The 15,253-nt window shown below is 40.0% G+C and overlaps 2 protein-coding genes across 2 annotated transcripts in view; both read left to right on the plus strand.

Annotated features, from left to right (window-relative positions):
- Nucleotides 1-7,391: 7,391 nt before the first annotated feature.
- LOC134196867 (dynein axonemal heavy chain 3-like) lies at nt 7,392-14,731 on the plus strand. The gene is made up of 8 exons (XM_062666088.1): nt 7,392-8,013; nt 8,067-8,171; nt 9,308-9,438; nt 9,497-9,692; nt 11,147-11,341; nt 12,059-12,312; nt 13,931-14,135; nt 14,510-14,731. Exons 1-8 carry the CDS (start codon nt 7,753-7,755, stop codon nt 14,729-14,731), a joined length of 1,569 nt encoding a protein of 522 aa, XP_062522072.1. The 5' UTR covers nt 7,392-7,752.
- Nucleotides 14,732-15,101: 370 nt separating this feature from the next.
- LOC134196556 (dynein axonemal heavy chain 3-like) overlaps nt 15,102-15,253 on the plus strand; it is a 49,224-nt gene continuing 49,072 nt past the window's right edge. The window contains 1 exon segment of the mRNA XM_062665716.1: nt 15,102-15,187. Within this exon segment, the coding sequence (XP_062521700.1) occupies nt 15,141-15,187 (47 nt within the window). The 5' untranslated portion in view covers nt 15,102-15,140.

Consider the following 15,253-nt stretch of genomic DNA (forward strand, 5'->3'; position numbering starts at 1 on the left):
CACACACACACACACACAAGAGGACAAATGTCAAGCCCTCCACGTCATTCGTGAAAGACGTTAACCTTAAGGTTAGTTGCGGAGATAGCTCCCCCTGCCTCTAGAGACAGGGCCTCCATGCGCTACGTGGAGGCTTAGGGCCAGCGCTACAATCCACCTGGAGCTTGGCCGGAGTCACCAAGGACCACACGTACCCGTCTGCTGCATGATGTTAGGGCCAAGCCAGCAGTCATGTCCGCCCCAGTCAATGACCAGGTACTCATTTATACTCCTGAGTCGAGAGAAGTAATTGTGTGTTAAGTTTCTTGCTTAGAGAAATTATGCCATAGCTCGCCATCACTGTGACTTGAACTTAAAACTCTGCAAGGTCCCGGATGTTTCATTCTCCAAATGCGCTCTCTAACCAACTAAGCTATTGCACCACACACACACACACACACACACACACACACACACACACACACACACACACACACACACACTCACTCACACTCACACACACACACACACACACACACACACACACACACACACACGCACACACACACACACACACACACACACACACACACACACACACACACACACACACACACACACACACACGGTAGAATGAGTGGTCGACACGACCAAACTCATTTCAGGTCCGGATCCAGAGGGGGTTCAGAGGGTTGAAACCTCCTCTTTTCCAATAGACGTAATTTAATAATTTTATATAATTTCATTAGGAAAGAGAAAATTGGTAATGCTATAAATAACTGCTAACGGTAAACCCCCTCTTTCAAAAATTCCTGGATCTGGTGCTGCATTTATGGCTTTGCTTGCGTCTCCAAAGACCAAAGTGTGCCGTGCAGGGGCGTTCACAAACATCGCATGTAAAGTTCCCACTCTTAGAGATCGTTTTTCGTTCTTGCCTATTTTGTTGGAGTGTTTTCAAACGTTGGTCTTCAAAATGATCTAAAGATTTTTTGCAATAAGATCTCCACAGAGATCTGTCTGCCGTATAGCTTTCCCAGTTGGATATATCAATATTACAAGATTTCAAATTGGATTTCAATGTGTCTTTAAAGCGCAATTTCTGACCACCTGCTGTTCTAGAACGTTTCTTCAGCTGACCATAAAACACTGTCCTTGGGATTCTATCATCCTTTATTCGAACAAGATGGCCACACCATCGAAGTTGAGCTTGTAGTAGTAGAGCCTCAATTCCAGGCATGTTGCATTTCTTCAGAACTTCGGTATTGGGTATCATGTCTTGCCATTTTATATTTCCAATTTTGCGAAGACATCGCATGTGAAATTGGTCAAGCTGTTTAATTAATGTGTTTTCTATATATTGTCCAAGTCTCACAACCATAAAGTAAAGTGGAGATCACAACTGCTTTGTAAACTTTGACCTTAGTGGCTGTGGTTATGCCATGTTCATTCTAAAGGCGTCTAGTCAGGTTGCCAAAGGCAGCACCAGCTCTACTCAGACGCATTGAAATATCATCATCGACAACAATGTTTTGAGACAGAGTACTTCCTAGATAAGAAACTTGTCAACCGATGTCAAAGGAGTGTCATACACTTTTACAACAGAAGGTGTATAAGAAGACCCAGGTTTTGGTTGGTACAAGACTTCGGACTTCTTGAGGCTTACAGTGAGCCCAAAACGTCGTGCAATGTTTGAAAAACAATCCATGATGAATTGAATATCCTCTATGGTGTGCGCGACAAGGGCACAATCATCTGCAAAGAGCAGGTCACGTATGAGAACGTCACTGACTTTAGTTTTTGCATTGAAGCGACGAAGATAAAAAATGTTCCCATCAGAGCGCGTTTGAAGGTAAACACCTTTGCCGCAATTCCTGAAGGCAACGTGTAACATGACAGAGAAAAAGATGTTATATAACAAAGGTGCAAGAACGCATCCTTGTTTAACGCCATTAGTGACTGCAAAGGACTTGGAAGGAGCTCCACTGTCAATGACGCTAGCTGACATGTCGTCGTGAAATGACCTTATGATATTAGCTAGATTGCACGGACAGCCTATTTTATCGAGTAGTCTTTTTATGAGATTTCTGTTGACAGAATCAAATGCTTTTGTCAGATCTACAAAAACTATGTAGAGGTCTCTATGATGTTCACGACATTTTTCTTGAAGTTGTCTAGCAGTAGAGATCATGTCGGTAGTTCCCAACCTGAACGAAAACCACAGAGTCTCTGGCAATATATTGTCAGAGACATGTTTGCTTAATCTATTCAAAATAATTCGAGCCATGATTTTCCAGGCAGAAGATAGAAGCGAAATGCCACGATGATTGTCACAAATTGAGCGGTCTCCCTTACGCTTGTATAAATGGATTATGGTAGCGTCTTTGAAGTCTTTGGGAACCGCTTCATGTTGCCAAATAAGACTGTAGAGTTGAGTTAGTTTTTCTACCAAAATTCTACTACCATGTTTAAATATTTCAGCTGGAAGGCCATCCAACCCACATGCTTTTCCAGATGACATTTGCTGAATTGCATCAGAAACCTCATCTACATAGGAGACACCGCTAAATGATCTTCACATGCCAGCTGTGGAATGTCATCTAACACCGTATCATCAACGACAGAAGACGATTTAGTACTAGATTGAAGTGATCAGCCCAACGCTGAAGAACGTTCTCATGTTTAGTAAGCAGAGTTGAACCATCATGAGAGAAGATAGGTGTTGTACTCCTAGATTGTGGACCAAGAACTGATTTAAACCAGAGTAAAATCGCTTCATGTCGTGTTCGCCGGCTGCTGCTTGTAGATCTTCTGCTTTCTTCATCCACCAGTTTTCTTTCAGTGAACGTATTTTAGCTTGCACACTCTGACGCAAGCTGGTATTAGCTATTTTCTTAGCAGTCAAAGATTTATCCTTGCTCCACCCAAGGTGTGCTTCCCTCATGCTGTCAAGGAGAGGCTGAATTGTAAGTTCATTCATGTCAAACCAATTTTGATGTTTGTGTTTGGTATGACCTAAAACGTCAGATGCACACTGAAAGGTCTTTGTTTTCAAATCGGTCCAAAAGCAGTCAATGTCAGATGATTCTGTCATACCAGCCAATGCATACTCTAGTTAATCTTAAAACTGACATCTAGTGTCTGTGACGAACAGTCCTTTAACACACAACTTTTTAGTAGGCATCAAGCGTTGCCGATGTTGCTTGGGCTTGATGACAAGAGATGTGATGCACCTCACAAGCCGATGATCTGACCGACTACTAGAACCTCTCATCACTCGAGTTTGTCTGACATCACGCAGATCACGTTGTCGCACAATGACGTAGTTCAGAAGATGCCAATGATGTGAACGTGGATGCATCCGTGTTGTCGTAAACTTGTTGGATTGTTGAAGATGGTGTTTGTTATAACTAGATTGTACTGAGGACAAGTACTGAGAAGCAGTGTCCCATTGAAATTTTCTCTTCATTTAGAGACACCGTGAGGACCAATTACTTTACACCATGATGTAAAGTCCCGATCAACGCGAGCATTAAAATCTCCAAGAAGGAAAAGTTTATCTCTTCTTGGCACTGAGTCAATAAAATTTGTCAATTTTTCATAAAACTCTTCCTTACAGGCATCTGAAGCTGGTAGAGTCGGTGCATATGCACTAATAAGAGTGGCATATCGCTCATGAGGAAGATTTAGACGTAGTAACATTAGACGAGAATTGATACCGATAGGTAGGAACTCAAGTTTACAATGCTGGATTTTATTGCAAAACCAACACCTGCTTGTTGAGGTTCACCAACGGGGACACCTGACAAAAAGAAAGTGTAGCCAGCACCGACTTCTTCAAAACTTTGTTGATCAGAAAGAATGGGTCTCACTCAGTGCTGCAATATCAATATTACACTGTTTTAGTTCTCTAGCGATAACTGCAGATCGACGCCCAAGATTGACATTATTTTTGTGATCTCGTAATGTTCTTACATTCCATGTTGCAATCGTCAACTTCAATCGTTCATTTTTTCTTTTCTTTCGACCGCAAAATTGAATGCCCGCGCTGACCGCGGTAAGCCAGCAAGGTTTGTACGAAGTAAGCTTTCTCTAGGGATCCCTTTCTCTCTCCTTCTCCTACTGGAGAGAGCAGTGCTATCCCTGAATAGGGCTGCTCTGGCGCTCAGGTAGGACACGAGCTGTGGTGTTACTCCAATTCAACAACAGAACGGCCATCACACTTGAGCCGCCAACGTGCAGGGTCGTAGCTAAAGGCTTCCATTGCCATTCTACAACTGCCCTCGTCACTACTTGCCCATCGCCGTTGGACTTGAAGAAAAGAATAGATAAAGACACAGACAAAGCAAGTCACCCTAGAAGAACCTGCACAATAGAATGGATTAGAGTGAAATGAGCGCTTGCAGAACTGATTCCACTCTCTTCTCCAGTACGTGTTATAGGTTGACAGGTGTAAGACTACAACATGCCAAACAACATGTAACGGACGCAGTAAGCTGACCAGAAAACTAAAACCCCAAATTAGTAAACTGCTCTCTAAAGCCAAAGCGACCACAGCTGCTTAAAGATACTGTGCTGAATTGCTTTGAATCAAATCAGACTTTGTAGCAACAGCAAAGTTATCTAAAGAGATAACAGTGCCACCTGTTATCCCATCACTCTCTGATAACACTGCCACCAGATTGTCCGCGACTGCTTATTCGTCAGGCAAGGCCTGCTTATTTCACAGCTAACCCTTAGATCTAGGGGTTGTTCCACAATCCGCAACCTGTGGACGCGCTCGGTAGCAGATGGTGCTGCTCCTGGGAATAAACCCACACACACACACACACACACACACACACACACACACACACACACACACACACACACACACACACACACACACACACACACACACACACACACACACACACACAGGACTTGATATTCGCGCGGACGTGCGTATTCTGATGTTTGTCTCGTTGCTTACTTGACTCACAATAAGCATTCCAATTTCCACTCAATTAATTAATTAATGGTAGAGTCACCATCACTCTAGTATTAGCACTAGCATCTAGACGTTTCTGCGCTAGCAACAAACTGAAAAAATTTAGAGCGCGTTCCTTTGTGCAGCTGTTTACCACGAGTAGTGCAAATACAATCTCTTCCAATTGTTAGTACGTACATGTATCTCGATTACCTACTGTATTACATTAGCTAATTCGATTGATAATCCGGGGCTTGATAAACTTGAAGCTGCGAGTCGTAGTATCTCTCTGACTCGTCGGGAACATTCTCAATTCACTTGCCATCAACATTTCACGACAATCTACTTGAGATAAATTGCCTAGTGCAATTGTTTACCCCGCCCCGCCCTCGTTTCCTCATCAACAGTTAGCGTCTATTCAATCAACCAAACGGTAATGGCTTCGACAAGGACCACTGAGGTAAGGCTTGCTCGACCAAAGTGGTGTTGCATGGAAACGTAGAGAAAACAGTGCAACGCGATACTCTTCTGTCTTGCAGACTCGTATACAGATGTATGCATCTTGACGTCTCTAATTCGCAACTATAACATGCATGAGATGTTGATACGTGTTTTTTATACGTCTGACTTGCTGTTCGTGTCTCATCTTGCAGGGTTGGCAACCTTTGTTAACGTCAACAGCTGACACAGACTGCAACAACAGAAGACCTACTTCAATGGCTCATTTACCTCCACTGGACCTACCCAAGGCATGTAAATGAATGGTAGACCTACGAGTGTTAGTGTATGAGAGTAGTTTCCTTCAATGCAGACCGCGCTTAGTGATGTTCCGCGAATTTTGCAGTCTGGAGCGTACACTAGAGCGTCTCCTTTCAAAGAACAACGTTACTTCAGGAAAGTCAGGTGTGACTTGCTTTGGGTGTAGTCTTTCTTCCTGTTTTGGTTTATTATGACATACATAATATATTCACAGCGATACTATTGGCAATAACTACACTCCCACAGCTAGCAGTCTTTCTACGTCAATCATCTACAAGACGTTTGTTTTTCAGTCTGGTAAGAATTCAATTAATGACAAACATTGAATACTGTAAACACAACAATCTCGTAGACAGTACATATAATCTATTGATATATGACTGGTAATTCAGTTATTCCTCTGCTACATCCACCACTCAGTGAAATTACATGGTTAGTAATTTTATTTTTGAAAGCACTAAAATGTTTTAGTGGGCTTACTGGGAGTACAATGTACTTGAGGAGTCAGACCTATGCATATGCAAGTAGTTGAGTACAAGCGTACGAAACAGTAGATTTTCAATTGCGAATCAGAATTTATTTCTGTGTCGAATCACTGCTTGCTTGAATAGAATTTTTGAAGTAACCTGGCTTGCATTACCAAATAAGATGAAATGTTGGCAGGGAATTTATTTTGGTGGATTGGTGGATTTTCCAGCAAGCTCCAATGTTGACGTCATGGTAATGTCATGGTAACGTCATCACCCACATGCGATGTCACAGTATGTCAGGTGGATGATCCCACAAGATGGTAGCCCCTGCTTGCTGTTGTGCCTACCCAGTTTAACAGGGAGGTTAACATGAGAATGAGGCTGTAATGCTTACATCAATTATCCAACAATGATGCTTAAAAACTAAAATCTGCCTCTGCTTTTTCTGTCAATTTATTAGCAAACTGCCAAAAATATATTCTCACCAATGTTTCATTTTATATCGTATTGTCTATGACACATGAAATTAATTGACACCAGATGGACAAGACTGCAGACTAAGGTCTACTTGTAATTTATGTAGAAACTAATTTTTAGTGTAATGAGTTTGGACTTAATTTAGGATTTAATATTTTTGTTAGTTATTTTGTTTTGGTGAGATACTTTGTAGCTAGTTGTTGAAATGCGTGCATGTGTCGTCAGACATACAGAGACAGACAGCCAACAGAAGAGTTGATAGTTACATGTACAGACAAACATACAGGCATATGGATTAATTCTGGTCAGACAAACAAGGCTAATAGACCATATTAACTAATGAAAATTATTTCTGCATATTAACTGGACAACTTATGTGACATAGTTTACATGTAAATGTATGGACACCCAGACAGACAAGCTTGCAGACTCTATAAGGCATTTAAACAGTTAATTAAGCTGATGAAGGAAAGTAGCAAATGGCTTGATATATATGATATAGTCTTGTATATATAATACAAGTACAGTAATAATCTATTGCTATTATATCACCAACTAGGACATCAGAGGTCACATCTTGCTTCCAAAAGCCACCATCAACTATCATATGGTCACACAAGGGATCGTTCACGAACACCAGAATTTGTACAGAAAATATTGCCTTGGCTTGGTCGAAATTCACCGAATCGAAGTGTTCTGATAGCTTCACGAAGTAGTACAGCAGCAAAGCAATCACTGGCCAGCAAGTCATGTGCTAATAATGTAAGTTCAACTCATGAATGGTCACCAAGTCAATATAAACAGCCCAACACCTTTTATGCAAACATAAGAAGACCAGAAAAAACTTATCTTTCTCCATCACCACCTGTTGGAAAATCACGAAGAAAGCGATCTTCTCATAGGCTACGTCGGTCAGTGACCGAGAGTGAGGTAACCAAGCAAGGATTTGAAGCATCGATATCAGACAGAGTCAAGTCAGAAAGTGCATCTCCAGAAGTACGGAAGGCAGAATGTGGAGATATAGTATATGGCGACAGGTTAGGCTTTAATGGTGACTCTTCTTCTCAAGATGGTCTTGACTATGCAACATCTCATGTTGTTATGAACTCACAAGTTCATGATTTGGAAACACAAGCTGTTCTTGATGCAAAGTTTCCACCTGCAACAGTGCCCACAATAGGATTAGAGCGACCAGCCACTCCGCCATCACCGGAGCGTCCAAGATACTATCGACTTATGGAGCAGTGTATTGATCCATTAATGATAGCTCCACTTGACACACAGCACATTGAGAATGCAAGCAGACTTGTACCTGAAGTTGTCAGACATCAATACAAAGGTGTTTTGAAATATCTGGAAAAGGTGTGTTAGCTGGGTGTGAATCATTTCAATATTTATAATGAAATTTGCTGTAGGAGATAGATGCAGACTATGTGAGGGCAGTTCAGAAAAGCATATTGGATTACATTCTGTTAGATCCACAAGAACAAACAAGACTTGGTATTCACTTGCCACAAATGGTATGATTTTAGGGTGTATGTCTTTGAATAATTTGTAAGAGTTTTGGTAGCTTTTCACTTTCTAAATAATTTGTGAGAGTTTTGGTAGTTTTTCACTAAGTTGAACTTGTGTTATTTAATGTGACTCTAACAGTATGAGTTGGACTTAAAAATTTTGATATACTGTGTACCTTTATAACACATAATGTCAATATTATTAAACCTACAAGCATCAGTTGTGGGACTTTGTGGATGTCACTAGACTATGAGGAGCATACTCAAATATAGGAGTAAAAAAATTGCAGCTTTTTGTGTATGTATCTGACTTACTTACCAACTTGTCTCTAATCATAAGGCAGGATTCTAAACAACATATTACAACTGTAGTTACAACAGAGTCGATTCCATGGTGAACGACAAAGCTAGTTTCATTTTACAGTTGTACTCAAAGGCATGTCTAACTTTGCCTAAAGGAAGCTTACTGTATTGTGTGAGTAGATAAGAGTTATGTTCTTAATTATCAGTGGTAAATCCAAGGAGGACGAGGGGGCACACCCTAAAATTTCCGTTAGGCCTATATATTGGGTTTCAGACGCAGTCATTTCTAGCATTGAATGAGTTTGTGTTATGTTCTCTCTAATAGTTTAAGTGTGAATGCAGTGTTTGTAGTCTCAGATAACTCCAACTCAGACGAAATGGATTAGGCTACTTTCTTAGCTTGGCTATAGTTTTTATAATTATAACATCACGTATTCTTGAAATTTAGCATGATGAAGTACAACTGGAATTTTTTGTGTTTTTAGTTTACTTTGCATGATGAGTGCTTTTGTTTATATGATGCCAAAATAACTAATGGTAAAGTTAGTTTTGACTAAGTTGACATTTCTTACTCTTAAATATAATTTATTCAAAGTGACACCATAAATAAAAATTATCATTGAACCACGCCCTCCAAAAAATCTTGGATCTGTCACTGATTATGGACATCAAGTATTGAATTGATCTTTTATTATGCAATATGTAATGGAGTTATCAGTGGTTTGTATAAGCTGTGAACAAGTAATGAGACTTTTGGTTAGTGATATTTACTATCTCAAAGATGGCAAGTGAGTCTGTGTAATGTGCAGTTAAGAAAGGTGCTTGTGCTTCTTTTGTAGTTGCCGCAGTCAGCTGGCAGGACAGAATTTGCATGGCATGAATCAGTGCTGGAAGCTCGTTATTTTCTTTCTGATTGGTTGTTTATTACTCACCCAGTGATGATGGAATTACATCAGTTATGGATACAGAGGTAGGATATGGTATCAACCCTTTTTCTTTGATACTTGATATTCTATTTATTATACCAGGTATAGTAGTCTTAGACTGTTCAGCATCGCCGAGATAAAGGAACAATTGCCTTTGACACTGGCAAGTTTTGTTCATGAGTTTCACAAGCAGTGCAACACAATGGCAACAACTCTTCAGTCTGAATGGATACCACAATGTGTAGAAATTATTGACTCTCATCGTGAAGATATAGAAGCTATTATGCCAGAAGACAAGGTTTATACCTATATTATATTAAGGCCTGTCCACACTAGACCAGAATGGATCGCGATCCGATTGGGATAGCGAGCGTCCACACTTCACTTTGAAAACGATACCTCCGCCTCATTTCGCTATCATGTGACTGATGACCGATGTGTATGTGTGGTTTCTTTGCTTGTAGAAAGCGTTGATACAGCGACGTAAGGTGAGCAAGAACAAAGACGAGTGAGGAGTGCTAGATGTTCCGACTACACACGTAGCGTACGTGAAGGTAACGCCCACTATTTCTAATTGGATTCAACCGATCACGATCGGATTGCCACCTCGCGATGTGGATCGGACGGATCGCGATCCGATCGCGATTGAGTTGCAAGTGTGGACAGCATTGCGGTTGGATCGCGATCCAGTTGCCAGTGTGGACAGGCCTTTATTTAATTAATTAAGTATTAGTTATTACATGGGTCTGCTGGCATTTATTGACAGAGGCCTCACATTATCAACGAGATAATTGACCAAGCGGGAGGCAAGGTTCAATTATGGAGGTGATAAGCCCTGAGGCCAAGGTGTCAATAATGCCATAAACACCACATACCCATGTAATATGTAATTTATTGTATGGGCATGGATTTGCATCAACTTTCAATGCTGCTGAATGGGACAGGTCATGTGAAGCATCAACACTTTCACTTTCCTTCCACTTTTCAAATTGCAGCGTTACATTCTACATGGGCAACAAACAATAAATAACTTGTTTTTGCTAGTAACCTTGCTGATGTAATTAGTAGATGTAATAGGTGTTATGTGACTGCCCTAATTGTGCTGTGGTATGTTTGGTAGCTAGACTAAATGGCATTTAGTGTATTGTATTCCAGCCTGATGTTTACTCTAAAATATACCCAGGGTATTCTGTTGCTGTGACAGTGGGTGGATTAGTGGGTTTTCTACCTCCACGGACCGCTGTAACTGGCTCATATTACATACCAGAGCACGCCCATACAATAATTAAAGAAAAAAGAATGACAAATGCACATAGTGGAAATTATCTGTTTTTATGAAGTAATTTAACAAGTAACAGTTGGCTCATGCATGCACAAATAGACTGACAATTGGAGGAAGATGATGGTTGTTGGACAAAGCTGCAACAAGCTGTGCTATTACTGGCCACTGACGACAAGGAGAAAGTGCATGAATTCAGTTTGGCAGTTGGGCTGATGATTTATGCACTTTGTCTGACACTTGCGAACAAGTTGATAACCTAGCTGCTGGCATGTCATTCTGTGTGACTGTGATACAGTACAGTTGAACTTTTTCCTTTGGTGGTATCTTCTCTTTTATGAGGCAAACAACTGCCTGTGGCGGTAGATTGTTTGTTGTTTATGCTTGTTCTGTAGAGAATTAGACAAGCAAGCAGAAGGAGTTGCATACAGATTATTATACAGACTTCTTTCTTTATCATTGGTTTTTTGCAGGATATTCGAATCATTCAGATGGGCCATTTCTTGGATAGTGTAGCTGCATTGATGTCAACCCAGCTAAGGCAAATGGTCATGAACTCTATTGAGGATTTCAGTGCAATGATATTATTGTACAAGAGTGGAAATGATTACAAGCCACCATACAAACCTAACATGTCAAAGATTTCACCATTGATAATCATTTTTATGGTATGCTATTGATTTAGCTAACAGTAACAATTAGCTGATTATCAAGTAAGCATCATATCCTAAACATTTACTTTATTTAAAGGTTTGACAGGAATGCTATGTTAATGAAATCAGGGAGTCTGTTCACTATGTTGCAAGATTGTTACCAGTGTTGATAGATTTATTTGTCGTAATGATGGTATTTATGTCATAATTATGTGATTGCTTGTTGATTTCTGGAATGGACAATTATTGGAGGTTTGAAGCTGTTATTTCTAAAATATCACCTATGTTGTTGTTGGCAGCTTTGTTTGACTTGACCTTTATTAATTTCTGTACTCTGCTGTCATAGTTTTTCCTTTTATTTTGTCATATGTGACATTAGGTAATAGAAAGAGATACCCAGGTGGTCAGTTGTCTTTGTAACTTTCAAATTTGTTTGTATTGTACTGCATGGTTGATTGATGTGTAGTCTTTAATATGTGTAACTGCAAGTGTCATCTCAATTCATGATGTATTGTGTTCGTTGCACCTTATGGCTACTCTTACATGTATATGATTTTTGTCGTGTGTGCGAGGACATGTTGTTGATAATACATAAAAATGCAACTTTTTCTAATGGCTGGAGGAATTTCAATAGCAGATAATGACTTACTAGAAACCCAATTTATACCTTTTTATTTATTTATTCAAGCTAGTTCATTGTTTAATTAAGTTGGAATTGTGTTTGCATTACAGAAGGGAAACATTGATCTTCAGACTTTGCAGTTTTCACCTGACATGTCTGATCTGACTTCTGCACTGTGTGAACTGATAGACACTTTCTACGTCTCTGTGTCTAACATTCCACGTGTTGATGCAAGTCTCTTTATGGAGGAAGAGGCTCTCTCCATTCGCTATGTTGAAACAGTGAAAGCATGGGACAGCATCGTAGCCAGTGCGAAGGAGAGCGTGAGAAATGTAGTGGCAGCAAACTCACTTGGATTAGGAAGGTAAAGAGAAGGTACTCTAGCATCGTATGTTTGTATACAAGTTTGACGTTGGTTTGTGTGATCATTTATTATTTGTAAATTACGTTTATGCATGTCTATATGTAAGGAGGCCCAAGGGTCCAGCTGCATGGTCACTTCCTCTATGATGCAAAAGCCTCGCATAGGTAAAGCGACCAGCTGGAGCCTCAGTTAAGCCTATTATGCGAGGATTTAGTTGCTCTTTATGTTTAAGTCTCTTGTAAGCTTGGCGTGCTTGCTGCAGCATCCTCGTAAGCACGTGATGCATGAGCGAAGTACGGCATCTGGAGTCTGCATCGCAGCCAGTTCATAGTTGTTCCATATACTGACAGTCATCTTTTTCTGCAAGCATTGATGATAGTTTTTTTAGATATTTGGGTAATGGGACTACTGCCAACTGTGTATGAAAATATTAATGGCATGAATGTTGCTTGTTTGACTTTAATAATTTGGTGCTTGTATTTCCGACATTTGCCTTGTTTGTGTTGGCAATGTACGATAGAAAGGTCTGTGGTATGTTAGAGCATTGGGATTGAAGACCCTGACGTAAAAAATGGTTTTTTCTAGCCTGCCTCCCCAGAACCAACATGCAGACAAGTCAAGACAAGCCTCTTGATCTGTGCTGTTGCATCGCATAGGAATGTTTCTCATGTTAAGGGCTGAAGCTTTAGTTCTAATTTGATGTTATTGCGTACTTTGGAAAGTATATCTCTAGTTACATCTAGAATCTTGTTATGCTTCAATGTGGGGAGCCGCCAGTCGGACAAGTTAGTGCATAGTCGACTGTGAAAACACATCCACAGGGACGTCGATCAGCTAGATTCTTTGGAGTACAATTGTATCGAAGGGAATTTCTAAAGGTTGCCTTTGATAGAGAGAAATCATGTGATTTTATCAGAAGAACGTATAGCCAGCTTTTTCACAAGCAAGATTCATGGATCGTTTCAGTGTTTCTGGCAATTTACTTTCTAATTGGTTGGTTGTACTTTGAATGATCTTTGCTTCTCTTTTGAATTTTGGATTTGATGGCCTGTTGTGGGCTGTTACTCTGTTGGAATATTAATTGGTTGCAGGAGGAGTCATCCTCATTGAATATTCGAACTCAGTGCTCGAGTTTGTTGGATCAATGATTGCTAAATCTCCAAATCGAGTTGGGAGAGAAAGCAATTTTTTCTCTCAAGATCTCCAGTGGGGGATCGATTAATGATTGACAGTATGAGCTTTGTTTGAATTATGTTTTCCAAGAGCTGTACAACATCTGGTGTGAGTGGATTCGTTATAGAGGAATACATCCATTTACCAACCAAACCATCTGTGAATGTTGCATAGGCGGCATGAGGTTGCTTTCAGCTATCTCACAGTTGTCTAATTTCTCTAATCTATTCCTCAATCTTTGTGTGCATGAAGGATTTGCAAAAACAATCATAGTAATGTAAGGAAGCTGTTAGGCATGCAGTGCGAGACCTACATGCATGTTATACTGTACATTAGACAAAGGCAATAATAATCAAAAAATCAACTCATGACATGGAAGTAATGATGAGTACTGTACCCTAACTGTCAATGTTTGCAGTTTGCTTAATTGTGTGTCATTTTGCAGATTTTCTTCCGAATACAAGACTTTTGAAAACATTTATACAAGAAAAGCAGATCGTTTTGTTGGACTGTTTCTGGACAGTGATCATACTCTTTCACGATACAAAACTGAGATTGACAAATACAAAGCAATTGCAGTTGCTGTTGCAAGTCGGCTTGTGTCTGTTGCACTGGGTCTCTTCTTGGTTGACACTAAACCACTATGCGAGGTAATGTTCTCAGTTATTTGTAGAAGTATTTGCATGAGCAAATTGGCTAGGCATAATCAACTATTGTGTGGAAATGAGTTTGAGCCATATCAGATTACAGTTGCATATGATCATGCCATTTCGATGATTCTGTGTTTGCTGTTGGTATATTTTGTTTGTTGGTGTGTTGGTATGTATCTCGTAAAATAAACTGTTTTTTGTTAAGAAGAAACAGTTTGTACAGACACATTAACAATTTATTTGCACATTAACTTAATTAATATTGTTTATGTACATATATGTATACAGCATATTTTGTTAATTAACACTGAGTAATTAAAGTTTGTGTGACTTCTTGTGTGGTTCTGCTGACAAAGTTGCTTCTGCACCTTTAGTTTTTGACTGACAGAGCTAATGCTCTAGCAAACAGAGTGATTGCAAAAGTTGCCTCAAAGAGTCGACAACTCAATCGGGAAATTTGCAGTCAGTTTGAGACGGTGGCTGCCAAGCTTTCTGAACAGCCTGACTCAATTCATGGTCTTGTGGAACTGCTTGACTATAACCATGGTCTTCATCATGGTATTATTGAAGACTTGCGGGTTAGTTTGAGCTTGTAACTGTTTACTACACTTTATAGTATTTGAGTTTGTGCACATGGGTAGTTCTCAATCTGGGGGTTGTTTGCAAGTTATGAATACATGTGAGAGCTGGCCTGCCTGCCTGTCTGCTTTTTTACTGTAAGACAGAAGCAACTATTTCAGATGTTTCGAGCATTGTTTCAGAGCCAATGTATGAAATACTGAGTATGATATGTCACTGGCCAACCTGTGGCAATCTCATGAACAGCATGTACATATGTCACTGGTTTATCTGTTTACTATTTTATGTTACATTTGTTTGAGGTGGTGGATATAGGACTGATGCTATTTTGACTTTCAGTGTGTCATAGCTGAAGATGCTGCTCCTAATCTCTTGTTCCTGCTTGACTGTACTACTCTGTCAATAGAAGATGTTCAGCTGAATAATATGACATTCTCATGGCTTATGCGTATTGCAAAAGCAATGCGAAACACGTGAGAATCTACTTCAAGAAGAATAAATTACATGGCATGATACCATGAGACTGTCTTTGTTACTAG

This window comes from Corticium candelabrum, chromosome 21 (assembly GCF_963422355.1).
Source record: "Corticium candelabrum chromosome 21, ooCorCand1.1, whole genome shotgun sequence".
NCBI lineage: Eukaryota > Metazoa > Porifera > Homoscleromorpha > Homosclerophorida > Plakinidae > Corticium > Corticium candelabrum.